Consider the following 24,944-nt stretch of genomic DNA (forward strand, 5'->3'; position numbering starts at 1 on the left):
GTTTTCACAGTCCGTTCCACACAAGCAAAGGTCGGTCAAATTGATTGGCAAATCGAATTGGTCGAATGGTCGATCGAAGCGATTGGTCGAATGGTCGAATTGGTTGAATGGAATTGGTCGATTGGTCGAATTGGTCGAATGGAATTGGTCGATTGGTCGAATTGGTCGAATTGGTCGGAATTGGCAAATGTAAACATTGATTTTCAGATTTTCCATGTAATAACGTTTCCAGAAATGTATAGGTTTGCTAATCTACCATGATTTTGAACGAAAAAACATAGTGAACCTGACTACTTATTAAAAGCTGATATTCGAAATCTGATTCCATATTTCACGATCGGAACTCATGGCCTAAATAATTATGTCGAAATCTCGAGTGAAATCGGATCAAAATTAGGAAGAAGTGATTTTAAAAAAATATTAAATAACAGGTTTCACGAGACGTGAGGTAAAATGAATCCAAATTCGTTTTTTCACTCTTTTAACAGTAATTGTTGTACGTCTGATGTTATTTTGCACCATCCAGGGATATCGGTCACGATCTTTTCGGATTAGAATTCTACTTTAAATTTTTACATTTTAACGTATATGGTAATACGTACCGGTACAACATGGAATCACAGTTCGATTATTAACAGGGAGTTTAGGTACGACTTCGGCAGACAGGACGACCTCGAGGTACTCACATTCTCCTCTAAGCTGTCTACCCTGGGTTCTAATACCGACCCAGCTATAAACTATCGTCCCGTATTTCACAGCCTTCGTGAATCGTCATTGTGTGCTGTTTTTTCCGATGAACGTTAAACTGGGCGTCCCGTCTTCCAACATTAGTCGGTGGACGTTAAAAATCCCCACGGAGTCCTTCACGAAGAGTGGGCGAGCCATCATCGGCATCCTGAACAAATTACAAAATCCTGCACGAACTACTGCTGGGAAGGCAATGGCAAACCACCCAGTATAACCATTGCTCAGGAAGCTGATTTGGTGGTAAAGATGCCCAATGAGTATGGTACATCAGATATCAAATATAAGTCCCAACGGAATAGCGAAAGAAAAAAAAAACTGAAAAGGGAATTAAAGCCAATTAAAAAGGACAGAGCATGGATGTGTAGAGGGGAGAGGTGAGTGGATGGTGGGAGTGGGATGTGTGAGGAGGGAGAGGGGAATGGGGGAGAGTGAGGGGAATGGGGGAGACAGGGGGTGGGGAGAGAGGGATTGAGGGAGGCAGGGGAGCGGCGGAGAGTGGAAGGAGAAGGGAGTGGGGGAGAGAGAGGGAGTGGGGAAAACAAGGGGTGGGGAGAGAGGGAGTGGGGGGAACAGGGTGTGGGGAGAGGGGGAATGGGGGAGAGTCAGGGGAATGGGGGAGACAGGGGGTGGAGAGAGAGGGAGTGGGGGTGATAGGGGAGCGGCAGAGGGAGAGGGGAGTGGGGGAGAGAGAGGGACTGGGGGAGACATGGGGTGGGGAGAGAGGGAGTAGGGGAGAGGGAGGGGGTGGGGAGAGAGGGAGTGGGGGAGAGAGAGGGAGTGGGGGAGAGAGAGGGAGTGGGGAAAACAAGAGGTGGGGAGAGAGGGAGTGGGGGAGGCAGGGGTGAAGCAGAGAGGGGAATGGGGGAAAGAGGAGGAGTTGGGGAGACAGGGGAGCAGCGGAGAGTGGAGGATAGACATGGGAGTGGGATTATGAGAGGAGTGGGGAATGAATGGGGGACAGAAGGGAGTTGCAGAGATAGGACACAGGGGAGTGGTGGCGAGAGGGGAGTGGTGGCGAGAGGGGAGTGGTGGTAGGGAAAGGGACAGGGGAGTGGTGGCGAGAGGGGAGTGGTGGCGAGAGGGGAGTGGTGGTAGGGAAAGGGACAGGGGAGTGGGAGAGGAAGAAGAGGGGGAGAAGGGGAGAGAGAGAGAGAGGAGGATACTTTTGCTAGCTTTTCCCATCACTTGAGACAGGTAGTCTTCCTAGTTATATGTAAATGTATGGACTAGAAATAAAATAACTCGGTAAATGTAAGTTGTTTGCTTTGACTGTAAAGTTATGCAATTATTTATTGGCCCCGATTATTTGCACCTGCATGTGGGATCGGTCAGGGAACGTTTTTGGTCCAAGACCTTCAAGGAACCAGCTGGCCAGACTAGTGCAAGTGGCAGGAATTTGGAATTTGTTCAGGGTACTGACAATAACTGGTCTCCTTTTTGGAAAAGGCTAATGATGGTAGATTGAACGCTCAGCGTAATGTCCAACTGGAGGACGGCGTACTTGGTGGTGCAACACCCGGCCTGTGAAGCACCGGAATGGAACTCACGCTCGAAGCTCGACTCGCTCAACGGCATATAAATCAAAATGGCAGTGTGTGGAGTTGCATCATCCAACTACCGTATGCCCGTAATGGCATCACATCACCCGTGTCATGTGACCAGATCCTCAGCTCTGATTGGTGTACGTTTGTGAGGGACATACATACGGACAGACAAACACTGTTCTAGACGACTTGGCCTTACGTGCTACATAGTATAAAAAAAAGTTGAATTCTGAGCAATTGATTGCTTAGAATAGACATCGAGTCAGTGAAATATTGATATATGAGGAGGGAGGTTCCCGCGGAAATCCAGCGTCATGTAAAATAGAATTGTTGTGCAACTTCAACAATATCATGCTAAGGACAGTTAAATATATCATCACCAATTTAATATTGTTGATCTGCGCGCTCCTGAAACATGTTGGGAGAATAAATCTTCACCTCCCAGCCCTACCCCAAACACACGCCTCAACCCCTCATCACCCCCTTCCAAAGCGTCAACCCCCCTCTACACACACACACACACACACACACACACACACACACACACACACACACACACACACACACACACACACACACACACACACACACACACACACACACACACACACACACACCTTGTTGTTACTAAAATAATTGAACAATGAAGGATTCATTTAGTAATACCGAATTAAGGGGGAAATTTACCTGAAGTGACGTCATATTTCATGTGCACCAAAATCTAATCAGTACATACTTTATAGACGATCTATCATTCTAAATCGTACATACGGTCAAATGTGTTTTGGAGCCCCGCCCCCATCGAGCCGATTGACAGTCGTTGTCCCGCCCACCCCTCTTGGCACTTCATTGCCCAATGTGTAAATATTTTGTTGTGCCTACTTTCCGGGGAATCCTGTCCAGTCACGAAAAATTTGACATGTCATGGCCGTTCCCACTGTAAAATGCAGTAGATTCGCGTATGAACAAGTACTGAGCTTAACCCATTTTTGTGTTACTGTCTGAAAAGAAGAATTACAAACGGGATATTTTTGTTCTGTCAATTTTGTAGTTCAGCGATGCTGTCCAAACTTTTAACCCTTTGCGTGCTGCTGTCGCAGATTTATGCCAAGATGGAAAATATTTTTGTTTGAAAACAACAAAAAAGAGTATTTTTTTCATGAAGATTTTGAAAAAATAAGATGCAGTACACAAAGGGTTAATGAGTGTTATTTGACGTGAAATCCTCCGCAGACGACTGAGTGGTAGGTAGTTTAATAGGTTTACAAATCTGTATCTGGGTAGATTTTCTTTTTTGAGGAATTTTTGTGTCGTCCCTACATAGGAAATCTTCTGACTTCCTGATACATCGTCAATTCAATTCGAAGTTTGATATCAGATTTCAAATGGGTGACTATTTATGCGATTATATCAAAATCATGAAAATTACCAAAAATATTAATCATCTTCTCACAGCCCCCTTTTTTTGTGTACAAGATCGAGGCTCGTGAAAGAGCTAACATTAATCACACAAAAAGTCAAACCGACACATAAAACACAAAATAAGGGGAGCGGTAGACAAGATTGGGAGAAAAGGGGAAGGACACAAACACAACATTTGAGACCAGGGACATCGAGAGAACTGTGGGAGGGAGACGGCTTGTGGGGGAGGTGGGAGAGGTATAAAACATATGGACACTGCAAGGACTTCCAGGAAAGAACGTGGAATTTCAAAAAGTGTATCTGGGGTGAATTAACAGGGGTAGAAAAGATGAAGGTTTTGGATGGGGGAAAACAAGAGATGGTGGTGAACAGCTGTTTTAAAGACCTGGAGGGAGGAGTGGGATTGAAGGGAGTGGGGGAGTTTGTTCCAGAGGTGGGAGAAAAGAGGAATGAAAGAGTGAAGGTGAGCAGAGAGCCTAGATTTTGGCAGTTTAACCATAAGAGGGTTGCAGGCAGATCTTGTGCGACCTGTAGGAACATTTGGGGGACAGAGCCCAGAGAGAGCTGGGGGAGCAAGGCCAGAGAGGAGTTGGCAGAAGACAGAAAGACCACCAACCTGCCTGCGGTGAGTGAGTGAAAGTCCCTCGGAGTTAGCTTCATCGTGGGAGATTCCAATGATTCTGAACGCTTTGGTTTCAACAGCGTGAAGTCGAGCTAGGTGTGAGGCAGGAGCACCAGCCCAGAGGGGAGAGCAGTATTCCATTGAGCTGCGGATGAAAGCCTTGTATGTGGTGAGGAGCTCAGGTGTGCCTAGGAAGGACTTCGCACGACGGAGGATGCCCAGTCGGCGACTGGCTTTGGAGGCCAGCTTGTAAATGTGGTTTTCCCAAGAAAGATCATGGCAGATGGTGAGACCCAAAAGCTTGAGCGACAGAACTTCTTGGACAGGATTGTTGAGAAAGTAGATGGGAGGGTTGTCCAGTCGGTCCTTTCGGAGAGACATAGTGAGAGTGTGAGATTTGTCAGGATTGAAAGAAATGTTCCACTTGTTTGACCAGTCTGTGATTTTGTCCAGGTCTGGAGAGAGTGAGGAGGCTGCAGACTGCCCATCTGCGGGATGAGGAATGGAGTGGCAGAGAGTGGAGTCATCAGCAATCTTCACTTCACAATCATTTTCCCAGAAAACGTCTCCCCACCCCCTTACACGACCCCACGTTTGAAAAGCATTCAGCACCCCTGCCACTGATAGGCCGGATCTGCATCCTGACCTGAACCAAAATCGAATTGACTTGTTCTTGTCACCTACCCAACTCATCCACCAAGTTTTGTCATAACTCGTCCGCAACTTTTTTTAGATATCGTTTTTAGATATCCATTTTGTCCCAATCTCTCAATCGTGAAGAATCGCTTTAAAAATACTCATATCCGACGGATTCGGATCTTTACCAAAATCGAATCAATTTGTCCTTGGCAGACTCCCAAACTGTCCACTAAATTTCATCCGAATTCTTCCACACATTTTTGAGATACCATGCTATATATCGTTTTGGTCCTATCACCCAATGATGAAGGATCACTTAAACAAATTCGTATCTTCATCGACTCCAAAATCGAATCAATTCGTCCTTGTCACACACCCAACCTGTGGACAAAGTTTCATCCAAATCCGTCCACATCTTTTTGAGATATCCTGCTCACAGACAGACATATAGGATTGAAAACAGTAAAAGTTTAATAAAACTTAATACTTAATAAAGTATTAAGTTTTAATACTTAATAAATACTTAATAAAGTATTAATAAAGTATAAAGTATTAATAATAAAGTTTTATTAAGTTAATAAAACTTAATAAATAAAACTTAATAAAAGTAAAACACACAGAAACTTCCGCAAAGTATTGAGTATTTTTTTGAAATTACAAAGTGATTCCAAACTACAGCTTTTGCTTTCAGTAACATATTCCATTATTAACCAAGTGTAGTGCACTGATTTGTAGTGCACTGATTTGTAGTGCACTGATTTGTAGTGCACTGATTTGTAGTGCACTGATTATTACATAATAATTGATTTAAGCAGAACTAGTTAAACCTTTTTCATGCGCTCCATCACCTGACTCACGTTCAAAACGTTATATCAATGAGACACGATAGTTGAACAAACGCAAAAGCGTTATATTTTTAAAGATGAATGTGTATATAATGTAGGGAAAAAATTTCCTGACTGATTGTTAAAAAAAAAAAAAAAGTTGGTGATTCTTGGAATCTGATTCTGAGAACATTTTGAACGCCTGTCTCAACCAGGACTTAGTAAGTACCTTACCTCTGGTACCACCAGTGAGACAATCTTGCCAAAAAGTACATGTCCAGAAAGCACCAACAGGATGTAGTTCCGGAACTTGGTGAACCACATGACCCATTCAAAGTCTGACACATCCTGTAAAAAAGTAAAAGAAAGTGTTATAATTGTAATGTTATAATTATAACCAGCGTTGTAATGGTTAGAGTATCCACTTTGAGTCTTGCAAGGTCAGTGGTTTAAATGTCTGCCGTATCTTTTTATAAATGACCACGTCAGTTATAAAAAAAACTTTATAAGTGTTGCTTAAAAAATTTTGCTTCCATGCTTTAAACTTTAAACTCAGCTTTAAAAGGATTGCGCATGGACAAATAACCATAGGTTGGGAAAAGGTTTCATTTAGTACAGGCTTTGATGGGCCTAATTGCAATGGAACTCTTATTTTTAGAGACCAGATGGTGAATGCATCGCTACAATGAACTGAGAAGTTTATAAGTGTTGAAGCTGAAGTAAGGCGTTCAAAAAGTTCTACAAACAACATTCTCATAATAGTCCAAGGCAAACCGACTTATTTTATTTTGAAATAATATTTTTCCCGACAGATATGTACTGTACTTGTAATTAGGAAGATTTTTTATTTATTTACATATTCCCATTATACTTTCTTTGGTATAATGATGGCATTCTGAGACATCTCGGTCCAAGAAAAATTCAACTCCTCACATATAATGGAGTATAATGCACAAAAAGCATTTGTTAAAGATGTCATTAGGTGGCAGGAAATACCCAGTCATGGAGGTCCCAATGACTTTCTCGAGGAAATGTGCAAAGCTCCAATAGTCCAAGCCACTTTCTCGTTGGTCATTCTTGCACTTGGATTGCAAACAATTAGCCTTTTAATCTTTATATATAACTTTTACCCTCAGTTTGTGTCTGTGTCACAAGCGCCACCCATTTTCTACAGGCCATGCCTTCTCCCCTTTCACCCAGCGTCACAAGCACCGTATATATATATATGTATTTGAATTAATCTTCAAAGCATTTCTACTTATTCACACATACATACGCATGCATATACTTACGCTAACATTCGGGGTCTGCCTACCAGGCACGTAAGACATCGGCCATGATAAAGCTCGCAGTGTTAAGTGTGGAAAAGTTCTGAGGAGATTGTGCCTGGCTCAATAGCGCAGTGGGCTGTTGACGCATTATCAACGGAGGTCTGTGGTTCGAGCCCCGTGTTGAGTCAGGATTTTTTCACACTTAGCCCCTCACAGGAATTTGAGTCCTGTTTATAAAATTATATATATACTAACTTGGGTCGGCTCGCTACGCTCGCCTCACCAAGCGTCGATACTGAGGAACGGGCTTATTTTAACTGAGGATAATGACTGTACCTGAGTTGCTGTGTTACCATGATTTACACCAATCATAATACAAACAATTACTTTACACAAATGTATGTGTTATGTTTGTGATATTACATTTTTATAAGCAATTTAGGTTGAACGTTTTTTTTTTCAAGAAAGATCCCCTCAGCACACACAAAGGGGAGGGGTAGGTGCAGACTGGAAGTTTGGGACGATTACACCTCACCACCACGTGATTCAAAACACATCACAGCCACATAATTCAAAACACCTCACCACCACGTAATTCAAAACACCTCACCACCAAGTAATTTAAAACACCTCACAGCCATAAAACACGTAATAAAAACACCTCACAGCCATCAAACACGTAATAAAAACACCTCACAGCCATAAAACACGTAATAAAAACACCTCACCACCACGAAATTAAAAACACCTCACCACCACGAAATTAAAAACACCTCACCACCACGAAATTAAAAACACGTCACAGCCATGAAACACGTAATAAAAAACACCTCACAGCCATAAAACACGTAATAAAAACACCTCACAACCATAAAACATGTAATAAAAACACACCACCACGAAATTAAAAACACCTCACAGCCATAAAACACGTAATAAAAACTACTCGCAGCCATTAAAACACGTACTAAAAAACACCTCACCACCACGAAATTAAAAACACCTCACAGCCATAAAACACGTAATAAAAACACCTCACAGCCATAAAACACGTAATAAAAACTACTCGCAGCCATAAAAACACGTACTAAAAAACACCTCACCACCACGAAATTAAAAACACCTCACAGCCATAAAACACGTAATAAAAACACCTCACAGCCATAAAACACGCAATAAAAACACCTCACCACCACAAAATTAAAAACACCTCACAGCCATAAAACACATAATAAAAACACCTCACAGCCATAAAACACGGAATAAAAACACCTCACAGCCATAAAACACGCAATAAAAACACCTCACCACCACAAAATTAAAAACACCTCAGCCATAAAACACGTTAAAAAAACACCTCACAGCCATGAAATTAAAAACACCTCACCACCACGTCATTTAAAAACACCTCACCACCACATAATTCAAAACACCTCACCACCACGTAATTATAAATACCTCACCACCACATAAATCAAAACACCTCACCACCATGTGAATTAAAAACACCTCACCACCACGTCATTTAAAAACACCTCACCACCACATAATTCAAAACACCTCACCACCACATAATTCAAAATACCTCACCACCACGTGATTCAAAACCACCACAACGTCATTAAAAACACTACACAACCACAGAAACAAAAGTTTGAGGGAGTCGTTAAGTGACAACACAGACACTGCCCAGATGTGCAGATATACAGATAAATGACTGTACCCGAGTTGCCGTTTTGTCATGTCATGGTTTAAACCAATCATAATTCAAACAATTATTTTGCACAAATGTATTTGTAATATACGTGATATCACCTTTTATAAACAATTTAAGTTTAAAAAAAAAAATTCTCCAAAAAAAAAAATTGGAAAATTTTTCAAAAACAATACCCTTAGGCCATACCGACGGGAGAGATATGTGCATACCAGAAGTTTGGTACGATTTCACAGAAGTTTGAGAAAGTAGTTCAGTGACAAGACAACACAAGACAACACAGGACAGGACAGGACAGACGCTGCACAGATATATATATATATAGATATATATATATATCTGTGCAGTGTCTGTTCTGTCTTGTCACTGAACTACTCCCTGAAACTTTTGTGAAATCGTACCAAACTTCCGGTATGCACTTACCTCTCCCGTGTGTTTGTGCTAAGGGTTTTTAATTTAATTTTTATAAAAAAATTTTTTTTCAACTTAAGTCTTCAACTTCAATTATTTTTAGGAATGTAATATCACATATATTACAAATACATTTATGAAAAAAACAAAATTGTATTATGATTGGTGCAAATCATGATAATACAGCAACTCATGTGCAGTCATTATCCTCAGTTAAAACAAGCCTATCTCTTTCGCAATGTGTGATGAGTGATGTGATGAGTGATGAGGCATTTTGAATTGCACAGCAAAAGTTGGTAATTACGTGGACGTGAGGTAATTTTAATAACCTTGTGGTGAGGTGTTTTTGGTAACGTGGCGTGTACATGTTGGTGAGGCGTTTTGAATTACGCGGTGTTTGCGTCTGGTGGTGATGTGTTTTGAATTATATGTGACACTAACTACATTATATTAGTAGTATTAGTAGTATATATAGTGTAACGAATGTGGAAACGTTACAATGTGAACGTTACAAAAGTATGGTAACACCCTGTTAATGTAAATAATGGTCGCAGCCGTCCTCCTAGTTAATTCCATGAAACTTACACGCAGGTCACGATATATCTTTTAAATAGAGTATTTCCTTATTCCATGTAGGCTAAATATGTGTTTCCCACTAGATTGACTTTGCATTGTATCAAACAAAATAAGCGTAGGCCCTTCCAATTTCCCCAAACATCTCCGCTCTCCAAAGTTCCTTTCAAAAGGGGAGTTGTTTTCAATCCCGCAGGCCGCCATTGCCCCTGTGCTAATCTCGGAGAAGAAAGGCGTGTCTCCACCTCGTCATAAGAGGGGAGGAGTGAGCCAGCCCTAACAGCCAATCAGCACCGCGGTGAGCGACCCGTTAGGCGTGCCCTCGGAGCCGGCGGCTTATTTCCGCCCGAGGTGATAAAAGCGACTGTAAGGGACTGCTTTACCAGATGACCTGGGAGATGAGCAAAGAGGCGGCACCAAGAGGAGCGGTGAGATGCGAAACGCTCCAAGCCAAAGAGGAGAGGTACTCGGCAAGGAAACCAGCTTTGGAGAGACGCGCTGAAAGGAGGGAGACGGCTCCACCACAAGAAGAGGAGCAGGTGTGCCGAACCAGCGCGTGACGTCTACCGCAGCGGATACGCGACGGAGGGTTTTCCCGCCAAAACCGCGAGGAATTGAGAGCTGCTGCCTCCGACTTTGCCTCCCTCTCAAGCAATCCACCTCAAGCCCTACCTGCCTGCAATATCCCCTGTGTAAGTGTGAACGTCCTGTCCTGCTCGTTGTCTTGGGGTTAAGTAAAAATGAATAGTGTAAGTTAACGATTCGCTGTGTTACTGCTTCTTCCATCCATTGCTTGTGTGTGTATAATAAATCTGTTCTTCCTCCGTATTCTTCTTCTTCTTCTTTTTCATTCTCTTTCGGTCGCTTTAGAGGTTTCCCGATTGAATATCTGTGGGGCGATCTGGTCAACGTCGGGTGGAATCGGGGAGTAACTGTTCGGACGCGGTTAAATACACCACCGCTCGGTCAATATAACATCTAAAACCGCGTCTGTAACAATTGGTTGTCAGGAGTTGGATTCGGACCTGGGACTAAATTTGTTAGGCCCAAATTTTGGAACACCAATTGTACTATTAGAGTAACAATTGGTGTCGAGGAGGGAGATCGGACCCGAAATCGGACCCGAAGCGCGCTTAACGCGCTCAAAATTATAAGCTGCCGAAATTTATTTTGTTTTATAAAACCCGAATTTTGAGATCGCGCCATGGACAATCAAGGCGATCGGATGTCGGTGGGGGAAATAGACGGGTTAGGGGTAACCCAGGACTTAGGGAAAGAAAGGGAGGAGGAGAGCAATGAGGAGGCGGTTGAGGGGGTATCAGGCGCACGAAATGGCGTCCTCGCGCACGTGGGTGTAGCGGCACCAAATTTAGCCGCGGCCGTGGTCGCGGCAGCCGAGCCAGAGATGCCAATGAATTTGGACCTGTTTATGAAACAGATGATGGCCTTTATGGTAAAAACAGACGATAATTTCAAAGGGATGGAAAACAGGATAGGGGGCCAAATGGGGGCAATGAGGGACGAAGCGAGGGGTACGGGTGAGGGGTTAGACAACGGGATAAAAGAGGTAAAGAATGGGTTAACGGGGGTGGAAAACAGAATGGCTGCCCAGGAGAATCAGTTAGAGGGGGTGAAAAATGGGTTAATGTGGTTAGAAAATAGGATGGAGGACAAATTGCGGGAAATAGGGGAACAATCTGCCAGGGAAATCAAACAAATGGGAGAGCAGATAGAGGAGGTGAAAATCTGGGTAGAAACCAAACTGGATGCTCAGAGGGATGAATTGGGACAGATGAGGGTGGCATCTACAAAAGAGATGGAGGAAATACGACGAGGGGTAAGTGAGGAGGTTTCGGGGCTACGCGAGGAGGTAAAGCGAGGTGAGAAGCGTATGGAGAAAGAGGTGAGAAATAATACGGCTAAGTTACAAGGGGGAATAGAAGATCTGACGGAGGAGGTGGAACAGCTGACAGAGGGACAAACGAAGTTAGTGGAGCAGGTTCAAAAGAACACTGCGGTATTAGGAGGGTTAAAGGCGACACAAAAAGAAATTAAAAACGAATTAATAGCGACGCAGAGGCAATGTCAGATGGTATGGGAGGAACTGACAATGAGGGTGGAGGAGGTGACAGAGATAATGGAGACAAAGGACCGGCAGGTGAGGATGCACATAGAGACGGTTACGGTAGCCTTAGAGGACGAACTTGAGGAGACGCACCGATAAATAAAAGAGGTTAAACAAAAATTAGAGGAAGTGGAAGAAGAGGTGAGTGAAATTAAGAAGGGACGAACAGAAACTAAAAGAGAAATCCAGGAGGAGGTGATGGAATATGTGCAAGGTCGGTGCTCAACTCATGATGTGATGCTCACTAACCGAATAAAGAGTTTGCAGGTGGCAAAGGAGGTGCGGAGACGAAGTACGGAGGTGAGTGGCAATGTATATGATGTGAGGAAAGCTTCAGTCGGCTTGGGGATTGGTTTGGATCCGGGTGTTCGTGAGAGGCCGTTGGTGAAGTGTGCGACAGGTCAGGTGTGCGAAAAAAGAGGTGTGCGAGAATGTCCGACCATGGGGTGTGTGAGGAAAAAGTGCACGCCGAGGAGTGAGTGTGCCGTCAGGAGCGAGTTGGTCGAAGCGCGTGTGCGAGGGAGCACAGGGAAGCGCGGTGTGGTGAGTGTTACGGAGGAAGTAACGAAAAAGTGTGCGCAAGAGGATGCGCGAGAAAGGTGTGTAACGGACGGGTGCATGGGGAAAGCGCATGCTGTCAAGAGTAAGGGAGAATGCATGCCTGTGGTGAGTGTTACAGAGGGTGTAACGGGACAATGTGCGGAAGAGTGTGCACGAGAAAGGTGTGTAACGGACGGGTGCATGAGGAAAGAGTGCGCTGTCGAGAGTAAGGGTGAGTGCGCTGTCAAGAATGGTGGTGAGAGTAGTGAGAGTGAAACGGAGCGTGAGTTGGTTGTGACAGGTGAGCGAGGATGTACACCTGGAATGGAAGGATGCACACCTGGAATGGTAGAGCGTGAGTGGGAATGCACGCTGGAATTGGTAGTGAGGCACGTGGTTGGGTGTGCGAGTGAGAGCACACCTGTGATTGTCACAGAGGGGGTGATTGAGGAAGGGGCGCGAAGAGGTGTGTTGGTGAGGTGTGCGAGCGACGAATGTGTGCCAAGGTGTTCGGTGGTCAGGTGTGTGACCAAGTCGGCGAGCGGAATGAGTGTACCGAGGTGTGTAAGGAAAGGTACGAGGAGAATGGAAACGGCTGCATGTATGAGCAAGAAAGGGGTAGCGTATGCATGTAAGCATCCAGGTGAAGCATCGACGGTAACCAGGTTAGAGGTAAGAACGACTTATAGCCGAATCGGGCCCTCGGTGCGCGTCGGGCGGCTTCGCGTGCCGCGAGGACCAGCGGGGATCCGAACCACGGCGGTTTCGAAAGAACCGCCGTACGCGATCCACGCTGTGCCTCGCTTGGAACGGCCGCGTCCGGGCTCCACTAGGCGGAGCGGGCAGCTGGATAGGAAGGGTCGTCATGGCGACCACTTGCTATTGAGACGTGCCGGCAGGTCGAGATCGGGACATTGGATGGCTCCACGCCGAGGTGGTGCGTGGGATCTCGGCCCGGGTAAGCCCCCGTCCCTGCCACGAATGCGGGACGTATCCACCCGCTGGCACAAAAGAACCCGCGTTCATTGCTCGGCTGTACGAAGCCGGGCTGTAGATGTGAATTGGCGAACCGAGAGGATGTAATAAGTAGACGGGTGATGGTGATAGTGATAGTGATTTAATGCGAAATTTAGAAAAGTGAGTAGAATTGGCAGTAAATGGAAAATTTTTGAATTGGTTGGAATTTGGACGAGCAAAATTGATAGAGAGACCCCCGATGTGGTGGGATGGCAAATCCACTATCCCTCACAATGGGGGCAAATGCGCAATAGTTTATGGGGTGGCTATGACAACCGAGCCAGGGAGGGCTTGGATAATTGTAGGGATCTAGCGAAGATGACATTAGGTAACGTTAAGATTAGTTAGTGACTGATACCTGTAGTGGGGACGCAGGTAGATTAGTGTGGATTATAATGACGTGGGAGCGCAATAGTTTAAAGGGACGACTGGGAAGCGCAAGTTTCAGAGGGGAGTAGTTAGCTGAGATGATGCCGTGTGTGTGAGGATTGAACAGGTGAGAATGGAACAGGTGTGATTGCACAGGTGTGCAACTGAACAGGTGTGTGGAGCAGTGTATGAGTGAGTGATAGTGATTGTGTATTGTGATGACCAAATGGTCCAGGAAGAAAGGAGGGTGCAGGTGGCACCAGGTGTGAGGGCACAGGTGTGCAACAACAGGTGTATGTGGCTGTGTGGAATAAATGGTAGTGTGGAATATATGGAGTATTGGAATGGATGGTCGTGGAGTGAGTATGGTGGAAATTGTGGAGTGGAGTGGATGGTGCGAAGGTGTGAATGGGGGAAGAGTGGACCCCCATCACGGATACCCGGGGCGGGTAGTGTAAGTGTTAGGTAGAGGGTATAGGTAAATTGTGGTTGGATATTGGCATCTGTGGTGCGGGTGAAAGAATGGTCTTTGGATGGGTGCATTAGTGTTGTGGAAATGGCTGGGCGTGTAGCCTGTTAGTGTGTGTAGTTAGTTGGGTGCTCCACCACTGTGAGGATGTCGGCCAGGTGAGGCCGCAGGTGGGCTCTGGGAGCCGGTAGTAGTTGTTGTGGATGGGGCCCGAGGATCCGGAGGACGGACCCGGGTAGCCCAGTGCCAGAGGGCACCGAGTGGGGTGACAGAGCCAGGAGGGGCCTGCCCCAGTTAGATAGGTTAGGGTGAGGAGCTAGGTAAGCTCGGGTGGCAACTACAGTGGTGGAGGTGTGCAGGTGGGTAGACCTGCTGGGAGAGTTACACGTCGCAGCCCAGAAATTGTGCGAGGGCACCGGGAGATGAATCGGGGGAGTGAGACCCCAAATTGAGAAGCACCACAGTTTGGTCAATGGGAATTGGTTTTCAGAACCCATAGTGTAAGTTGGCCAATGGATTGGCAGGGAGAGACCCCGGGTAGTGTAAAGTGTGTTAAAGTCATTTAGAGGATAGTTAGGATGAAGGATCTCCTCGCACCATCTGCATCCACTCACCTGAGGTGACAGGTACTCCACACCATGCCATGTTTTGATTATTTTTTATGATGCAAATGTTTGGATTGTGAGACGCATCATGACGTGGGTGTGACATTGTGCGTAATTCCATCTCTCCCTCCTTATGAGGATTGATGATGAATTGGTGATGGCAAATTTTGAAGTAGAGGGATTGTGGAGACGAATTTGGTATAGGGGAAATATGGGGAAGACGTGACAGTAGTGACGAATTTGTAAATGGGTAGATTTTTGTACATATGGGGTAAGGGCAAGGGTAGGGTAGGTGACAGGGGGGTGACGTACGGTAGGGACGAGCTTTCTCACTTCGCCCTCCGTACGCATTTCGCCTTGCATTGCCTTATTGATGTGTACCCTTGTGACCTTACCCCTCGCTCAATTGTCTTTCTTTTGTCTCCCACATGACCTGTGCGCCATTGGGTGCCGAGGGGAGCGTGCGTGAGGTGGCCATTGTGCGCCCGAGATTCCCAGAACCAGCATGCATTGCGTTGATGTACCACTTTATGGACCGCTGTTCTGCGGCCAAGTACCACTTGATGTACCCCAGGTTCTGGGGCAGGGCACCTCTGTTGGAGACCGGCCATAGTGGCCAGGGAATCTTGCTTGCGGACCTCGGTAAGGTGGCACCTATGCCAAACAGGTGGACCACCCTTAGTTGGCCCCTGAGGCCCTAAATAAAAACGAACACAAGTTGTGCTTTTTATTATGTCCAAATAGGCCGCATGAAGCCAGAAGACGTCGGGAAGAACATCGGCCCAGCAGAGAAAGTGAAGACCACCACCAGTTGTTTTGTTGTGTTTATTAAGAACCATGGTGACTGCGCACCGAGTGGTGTTTTTGGTGCTTTGTGGTGCTTGTGGTGTTTTTGGTGCTTTTGGGTGCTTTGGTGGTATTGGTACTGGTGCATCGATGCAATGCGTGCTGTCTCCTCCCTCCCAACAGGAATTTCTTTTTTTTTCTTGTTCCCTAAAAAGGAAAAAAAAAAAACACAGGTCCTGGGTTGCGTTGTAAATAAGAAATCACGTCATTGTAAATAATGCTCCCCACCGTAAATGTATAGTTTGAGAATAATTCCGTAATTCGGTTAGCTGTGGGCTTGAGTCTGTTAGACAGGGTGCAATGCAATAGGGGGACATACTTATTTGTGTTTTAAGATTGTCACACTCAGGGTCAGGTTAATTGTAGAGGGAATTACACCTACGTGTCACACTAAGTTAAAGTTTAGTAGGCCCGAGACGGGCCTGAAGAAAGGAGGGTGCAGTGTAACGAATGTGGAAACGTTACAATGTGAACGTTACAAAAGTATGGTAACACCCTGTTAATGTAAATAATGGTCGCAGCCGTCCTCCTAGTTAATTCCATGAAACTTACACGCAGGTCACGATATATCTTTTAAATAGAGTATTTCCTTATTCCATGTAGGCTAAATATGTGTTTCCCACTAGATTGACTTTGCATTGTATCAAACAAAATAAGCGTAGGCCCTTCCAATTTCCCCAAACATCTCCGCTCTCCAAAGTTCCTTTCAAAAGGGGAGTTGTTTTCAATCCCGCAGGCCGCCATTGCCCCTGTGCTAATCTCGGAGAAGAAAGGCGTGTCTCCACCTCGTCATAAGAGGGGAGGAGTGAGCCAGCCCTAACAGCCAATCAGCACCGCGGTGAGCGACCCGTTAGGCGTGCCCTCGGAGCCGGCGGCTTAATTCCGCCCGAGGTGATAAAAGCGACTGTAAGGGACTGCTTTACCAGATGACCTGGGAGATGAGCAAAGAGGCGGCACCAAGAGGAGCGGTGAGATGCGAAACGCTCCAAGCCAAAGAGGAGAGGTACTCGGCAAGGAAACCAGCTTTGGAGAGACGCGCTGAAAGGAGGGAGACGGCTCCACCACAAGAAGAGGAGCAGGTGTGCCGAACCAGCGCGTGACGTCTACCGCAGCGGATACGCGACGGAGGGTTTTCCCGCCAAAACCGCGAGGAATTGAGAGCTGCTGCCTCCGACTTTGCCTCCCTCTCAAGCAATCCACCTCAAGCCCTACCTGCCTGCAATATCCCCTGTGTAAGTGTGAACGTCCTGTCCTGCTCGTTGTCTTGGGGTTAAGTAAAAATGAATAGTGTAAGTTAACGATTCGCTGTGTTACTGCTTCTTCCATCCATTGCTTGTGTGTGTATAATAAATCTGTTCTTCCTCCGTATTCTTCTTCTTCTTCTTTTTCATTCTCTTTCGGTCGCTTTAGAGGTTTCCCGATTGAATATCTGTGGGGCGATCTGGTCAACGTCGGGTGGAATCGGGTTCTAATCGGGGAGTAACTGTTCGGACGCGGTTAAATACACCACCGCTCGGTCAATATAACATCTAAAACCGCGTCTGTAACAATATCTATATTATAATAGCCGTAGATGATTCTGTCTGTCTGTCTGTCTATCTGTTGGGTGTCTGTCCGGGGTGTGGCTTACTCGGTTTGCAGAGTAGCTCCACCCATAGCTCCACCCATTCTGGGAGTGGCTATAAACAAATATCCACCATTTTATTAACTCGCATAGCTTTGAGTCCTGTTTTGTAGGCCCGTGGTGTCTTGCTCTCCCCCAGTTTTATTTCAAATCAAATTCGATAAATCATTTCATTTTTCACAGTCGCTAACATAGTTTTAGACTCGGTTGAAAAAAAACGGGAAGAAAATCCGATGAAAGTTGCCGTTTATAGAACGAAATGAATTCTCAAAGGCCTGTAACTTCAAGGCCATTGAGTCTCTCTCACGCCTTTATCTCCAATCTAACTCACCATATGATTTCATTTTTATCGATGGTTTTACTTTTAGACTCGGTGTCAGCAATAATTGAGAACAATCCACACACGCGGGAAAATGCAGAGATATATTTTTTAAAATCGCGTCATGGTGTATCATACACCGCCCAACATGACACCGCCGGCAATGTGTCGATATATATTAAAAATTCGCTTTTGCTTTTCCGTTATGATATATTACTATTTCGTTTGATGATAGTCGTCACAAAAACGTCAACAATGATGCCGACATATATTTCTTCGTTTTTATTTCATTCAACATATTAGCCGGAAGTAAAATATGTTTCAGGAAATTACCGAGAGATATTTCTTCGTTTTTTTTATTAGTTATGTGCGCATACACTTTAAATAGGTTTATTTGAAATCTTTAATTTTCCACAAACATTCCACACACGCGGGAAAATGCAGAGATATATTTTTTAAAATCGCGTCATGGTGTATCATACACCGCCCAACATGACACCGACGGCAATGTGTCGATATCTATTTTAAATTCGATATATCATTTCATTTTTCACAGTCGCTAACATAGTTTTAGACTCGGTTGAAAAAAAACGAGAAGAAAATCCGATGAAAGTTGCCGTTTATAGAACGAAATGAATTCTCAAATGCCTGTAACTTCAAGGCCATTGAGTCTCTCTCACGCCTTTATCTCCAATCTAACTCACCATATGATTTCATTTTTATCGATGGTTTTAGAGTCGGTGTCAGCAATAATTGAGAACATTCCACACACGCGGGAAAATGCAGATATATTTTTAAAAATCGCGTCATGGTGTATCATACACCGCCCAACATGACACCGACGGCAACGTGTCGATATATATTAAAAATTCGCTTTTGCTTTTCCGTTAAGATATATTACTTTTTCGTTTGATGACAGTCGTCACAAAAACGTCAACAATGATGCCGACATATATTTCTTCGTTTTTATTTAATTCAACATTATTAGCCGGAAGTAAAATATGTTTCAGGAAATTACCGAGAGATATTTCTTCGTTTTTTAAAATTAGTTATGTGCGAATACACTTTAAATAGGTTTATTTGAAATCTTTAATTTTCCACAATATAATTTACTTGCCATTTATCATTTGATGATTACGAGACAAATTCCTTTTGAGGATCGTGACAATTCATGCGCTGCGTGGAAACTTCTATTTCCAAAATGAATGAGACGATCGATGAAGAACGCAGACTTGAACAGGATGCAGCAAGAAAACGAATGAGACGGGCGAACGAGTCCATCGACGAACGTCAATGCAAACTTGCGGGGTCACCCGTGGGAATCCCACAGGCATGGATGTGTGTGACATTTCGACATATTGAGTTAGATGCTGCACATTCATTTTTACAAAATGGTTACTGGCAAGTCATCAGATCCAGAAATGGTGTAAAAACCACCGTTTAGAGGCCATTTTTCCCCGCAAAGCGGGGGTTGGCCTTTTCGGGGACCGTGGTAGTTGTTGTTTTTTTGTCCCCTTTTTGAAGCAATGTTTTACGGCCGGATGCCCTTCCTGACGCCAACCCTTTTTGCCGCCTTCAACGACAAACAGGGAATTACCAGTGAACTGGTACTCAATTAGCCGACCTCGGAAGGATGACAGGCTGAGTCAACCCCCCTGGCATTAATTCGGCGATCGACCGAGATTCGAACCCAGGATCCTAAGCCGGCACCCTAGCCGCTAGCCCAACACCAGAAATGGTGTCATGAACACAATTTATTTACGCACAAGCACAAAAGCAAGACGGGCCGATTTCCGATTCCGACGGGCCGACGGGCGAGACGGGCCGATTTCCGATTCCGACGGGCCGATTTGGAGCAAGAAAAAGAACGAGACGGGAGAAAAAGGAGAGAAACGAGACGGGGAAAGCCGATTGGAGAGGCGAGTGAGGCGCGATTGGAGAGGAGTGTGAGGCGCGATTGGAGAGGAGTGTGAGGCACGATTGGAGAGGAGTGTGAGGCGTGATTGGAGAGGAGTGTGAGGCACGATTGGAGAGGAGTGATTGGAGGGGAGTGTGAGGCACGATTGGAGAGGAGTGTGAGGCACGATTGGAGAGGAGTGTGAGGCGCGATTGGAGAGGAGTGTGAGGCGCGATTGAAGAGGAGTGTGAGGCGCGATTGGAGAGGCGTGTGAAGGATTGGAGAGGAGAGGAGTGTGAGGGATTGGAGAGGTGAGGGATTGGAAAGGAGAGGGATGTGAGGGTTTGGAGAGGAGAGGAGTGCTAGGTGGAGAGAGGAGAGTGTCAGGTGGAGACAGGAGAGTGTCAGGTGGAGACAGGAGAGTGTCAGGTGGAGAGGAGTGAGGGGTCACATATTATGTGAAATAAATAAATTGTGTTCATCACACCATTTCTGGATCTGATGACTTGCCAGTAACCATTTTGTAAAAATGAATGTGCAGCATATAACTCAATATGTCGAAATGTCACACACATCCATGCCCGTGGGATTCCCACGGGTGACCCCGCTAGTAAATTATATTAGACACTAACTACGATTGGAATGTACCCTTTAGACCTTTATAGCATCTATAACCTTTTAAGTGCACATCACACAAACATCTATAGCCTTCTTATAAAAACACAGACTATACTTTTTTCAACAAGTGATGTGCAAACTCGACCCACAAGAGGGTGGGTATTCCATGTTAATCTATATATATAAAACACAGTTTGTGTGTGTGTGTGTGTGTGTGTGTGTGTGTGTGTGTGTGTGTGTGTGTGTGTGTGTGTGTGTGTGTGTGTGTGTGTGTGTGTGTGTGTGTGTAATGTTACACATAGACTCCTAAACGGAGAGGCTTACGTGCTTGATATTTGGCATAGACATGGCCATTGAGCCTGGGACGAACATGGCCGAACTCAAAATATTTGACGATCCATATTTTTTATTCATATTTACCTCAGCGCATTTCAGCGCACGGAATCAATGGAATCGGAGCAGGTGGGCGCTGATTCGCTCAGAGCGATCACGTGATGACGCTATGAACGATATGACGCTATGAACGATATGACGCTATGACGCTATGACGCTATGAAAAAAAAAAATCGCTATGACGCTATGAAACGCTATGACGCTATGAACGCTATGAACAATATGACGCTATGAACGATATGACGCTATGAACGATATGACGCTATGACCGCTATGACGCTATGACGCTATGAAACGCTATGACGCTGTGAACGCTATGAACGATATGACGCTATGACGCTATGAACGCTATGACGCTATGACGCTATGAAAAAAAAAATCGCTATGACGCTATGACGCTATGAAAAAAAAAATCGCTCGCTTTGCCAAGGGGCTCGCTCCCCCCCCCCCCCCCATTCCCCTCCCCTCCCCCCCCCATCCCCCTCCCCTCCCCCTCCCCTCACCCCGCCCGGCAATGCCGGGTACTTCTGCTAGTCTTACATAATGTACATTCTAATACCATGAACATGCATAGGACAAAGAACGAAGCCAGAACAAATGAAAACTTTAACTAAGTTATTAAACTACACATGTAACCACAATAAACTTGACAACTCTACTTGACACGTCAGTCACGTGCTCATTCAAACTTGTACTCATAAACCAACTACAGCAAACGTACACGAGTCATACAGTAATGCCAGCATGCCAGCATACCCACATTAGAATTCCTTCATCACAACGAGAACTCAGCTTTTATTCAACAAGCTGTATGCAGAGATGTATAAGCATTGAGATACAAAAGATAGATGTATGTACAATAAGAGAACATTGGACATGTTGAGAACTCCTTTCTTTTTATACTGTCTGCTGGTCACAATCGGAAAATTGTAATCTGAACAAATACAGAAGTAAAGGAGGTGAATGATCAGGCTTTCGTTCATGGTTTCTGCATTGAAACGGAGCAAAATGCTCAACCTCCAGCAAACAGAATCATAAATTTGCTTCCATCAAAGAGCCGTTTAAACGTTTAAACCACCGTTTAAACGGTGGTTTAAAGAGCCACATCACAGTGGAGACAGTCCTCTTGGAGCTCAGAAGTGTCCGATTTCTCTAAGCAAGACAAGCTCAAACCCCCCTCATGACTCCTGATTATTGGCTGAGCGCAGATGTCTGCCTGGATGCTACTGTCCCACTACCCCAGTCTCTTTCACAGCTTAGATCAGGCCACAACACAACTCAAACCCATGCATTATGGGGCATTGCAGCTATATGAGCGTTTAATTCAGTTGTAAATGGACTGCAGAAAGTTCCCTTCAAGGTAATTTTTATATTGTCGCCAAAGAATAATGAATGGTTCTTGTCCCTAGCCTCAAGCCAAGAAGCACACTAACCCTATGACAGCAATATTGGTCCCATCCAATACATACCAGCAGGTGAGATACAGGCAATACAGAAGATGCACAAGCACCAATGCACTTTCCCTTTGCTCTCACTGTTTATCCATGCAAAGTCTCCAAATATGAAGCAGCTCTGAGCAAATCAGGCTATACATATCCATACATATACCTGTAGAGCTACCTGTAGGTCCCGTGATGACATTCTGGGGTTCTTAGAGACTTCTTTCAGCATCTTGCGGTCTGCTCTCGGGCTGAACTTGCTGGGGTGGCGGCCTGGCCTGAACAAGTTGGCAGTTGTTTGGAATCTTCTCCACTTGTAGATGATGTTCCGGACAGTCGAATGATTGATTTCAAATTGTTTGGAGATCTTTTTAAATCCCTTCCCAGACTCGTAGGCATCTATAACTTTCTTTCTGAAGGCCTCAGAGAGCTCTTTTGATCTCGACATGGTGACGCCGCACACTTCAACAACAAAGAGCAAACCAAACCAAATGTCTGAGGTTTAAATGAGACAGGTTCCTCCAAGATCCTCTCTAACGATGTTCTAATCATTTGCACCTCAGCTGGTGCACCTGATTCTAATTTTAGGTATTTGAAGTAGTGATAAATGTAGGGGTGTACTTACTTTTTCCACATGCGAAATTTGCATTTATGTTTATTTAAATTATACAATGGACTACAAAATGTAAATGTTTCATGATATTTGTTATATTATATCACACTTTATCTATCAATATTGTTGAAATGAAGATCAAATAGCTGTATGTTGAAATATGTTGAAAAAGTCAAAACTTTACACGGGGTGTACTTACTTTTTCACGTGACTGTATATAAATATACTAGCAGAAGTACCTGGCATTGCCGGGCGGGGAGGGGAGGGGAGGGGGAAGAGGAGGGGAGGGGAACGGGGGGGAGGGGAGGAGAGGGGGGGAGGGGAGGAGAGGGGGAGGGGGAGGGGGAGGGGGAAGGGGGGAGGGGGAGGAGGGGAAGGGGGAAGGGGAGGGGGAGGGGGAAGGGTAGGGGGAGGGGGAGGGGGAGGGGGAAGGGCGAGGGGGGAGGGGTGAGGGGAGGGGGAAGAGGAGGGGAGGGGAACGGGGGGAGGGGAGGAGAGGGGGGAGGAGAGGAGAGGGGGGGGAGGAGAGGAGAGGGGGGGAGGGGAGGCGAGGGGGGAGTGGAGAAGAGGGGGGGAAGTACCCGGCATTGCCGGGCGGGGGAGGAGAGGGGAGGGGGAAGAGGAGGGGAGGGGAATGGGAGGGAGGGGAGGAGAGGGGGGAGGGGAGAAGAATGGGGGGAAGTACCCGGCATTCCGTGTATAAACGTGAGGGAGAAGAGGGGGGAGGGGGAGGGGGAGGGGGAGGGGGGAGGGGGTGGGGGAGGGGGTAGAGGGGAGGGGAGGGGGGAGGGGGGGAGGGGAGAGACACAATGTCTCACAGAGTTGCACTGGAGGCAGTTGACCGCACACTGCAAGATATTCGAAACGTTCAGACTGTCATGGGAGGCATTACTCTTCTGATGGCAGGGGACGTGCCTCTGTCTCTCGCTGTCTGGCCCTCGCCAGACATTGTTGATTGGCGTTTAGACGTGCCTCTGTCTCATCTTCTGTCTCTCGCTGTCTGGCCCTCGCCAGACATTGTTGATTGGCGTTTAGACGTGCCTCTGTCTCATCTTCTGTCTCTCGCTGTCTGAATCTAGAGACACGTTCTTGATTGGCTTGTCGATGGTGAATAATACCTTCATCGGCTTCATGGAGTCTCCGATCAGCGATTTTCCTTGCTCGGGAGGTTGAACGTGACAAATTTCTTTTCTTCGGTGCCATTGCCTTTATCACAGTCAGTCTTCCAGTCACTCACTCAAAGACAAATTCAAAATACCAAATTCAAAATACTCGTAGACAAAATACCACGTTTACATGTGGTAAGAAATGTCGCAAACGCACGATTGCAACTCTGCGTCGTGTCGTGGGCGTGCCCAACGTGGCCTCATGCTCCCAGGTGATTGGCTAACTCGAGCTCGAGAGAGCCATAATGCGCTACGTGATGGCAAAAAATATGGATCTGAAGATGAAAGAAAAAAAAACCTATGTGGTGTGAATGGCAATGTTCGTCGCTGAAATGTGAAAAAACGCAATCGCGTGGCAAGGAACATCACGTGATCGCTCTGAGCGATCGATTGCAACTCTGCGTCCTGTCGTGGGCGTGGCCAACGTGGCCTCATGCTCCCAGGTGATTGGCTAACTCGAGCTCGAGAGAGCCATAATGCGCTACGTTATGGCAAAAAATATGGATCTAAAGATGAAAGGGAAAAAAACCTATGTGGTGTGAATGGCAATGTTCGTCGCTGAAATGTGAAAAAAGGCAATTGCTTTTCGCTCTGAAATACGTGCGAACGCGTAACTGAGTTAATGGCGGCAAGGAACATCACGTGATCGCTCTGAGCAAATCAGCGCGCTGCTCTGCGACCGGTCAGATTCCGGCATTAATATTCCTCGCTGAAATGCGCTGAGGTAAAAATATGGTTAAAAAATATGATGAAATCAATTTTTAGGTCGGCCATGTTCTTACCAGGCTCAATGGCCATGTCTGTGCCAAATATGAAGTACGTGAGCCTCTCCGTTTAGGAGTCTATCGGTAACATTACACACACACACACACACACACACACACACACACACACATACAAACTGTGTTTTATATATATATAGATATATATATTGTCGCGGTTTTTAGAACCCTCACTTTTGTAAATAAATAATAACTCTTGTAAATATCCCATCATTTAATAAGGTCAAAGGTCGCACCCATAGTTAGTCCATATGCAACACGTAGGACACCATAGGACTATCAGTTATTTCCTTAGTATGTGTTTCAGATAAGGCTGTGTTCCCAATAGTTGAATCTGCGTTGCATTAATTAAACA

General features: G+C 45.5%; 1 protein-coding gene across 1 annotated transcript in view; it reads right to left on the bottom strand.

Moving 5' to 3' along the window:
- LOC137431787 (protein-cysteine N-palmitoyltransferase HHAT-like protein) overlaps positions 1-24,944 on the bottom strand; it is a 264,417-nt gene that overhangs the window by 127,378 nt on the left and 112,095 nt on the right. Inside the window, 1 exon segment of the mRNA XM_078782469.1 lies at positions 6,033-6,146. Coding sequence (XP_078638595.1) covers positions 6,033-6,146 — 114 coding nt within the window.

This window comes from Myxine glutinosa, chromosome 7 (assembly GCF_964187855.1).
Source record: "Myxine glutinosa chromosome 7, kmMyxGlut1.1, whole genome shotgun sequence".
NCBI classification, from domain to species: domain Eukaryota; kingdom Metazoa; phylum Chordata; class Myxini; order Myxiniformes; family Myxinidae; genus Myxine; species Myxine glutinosa.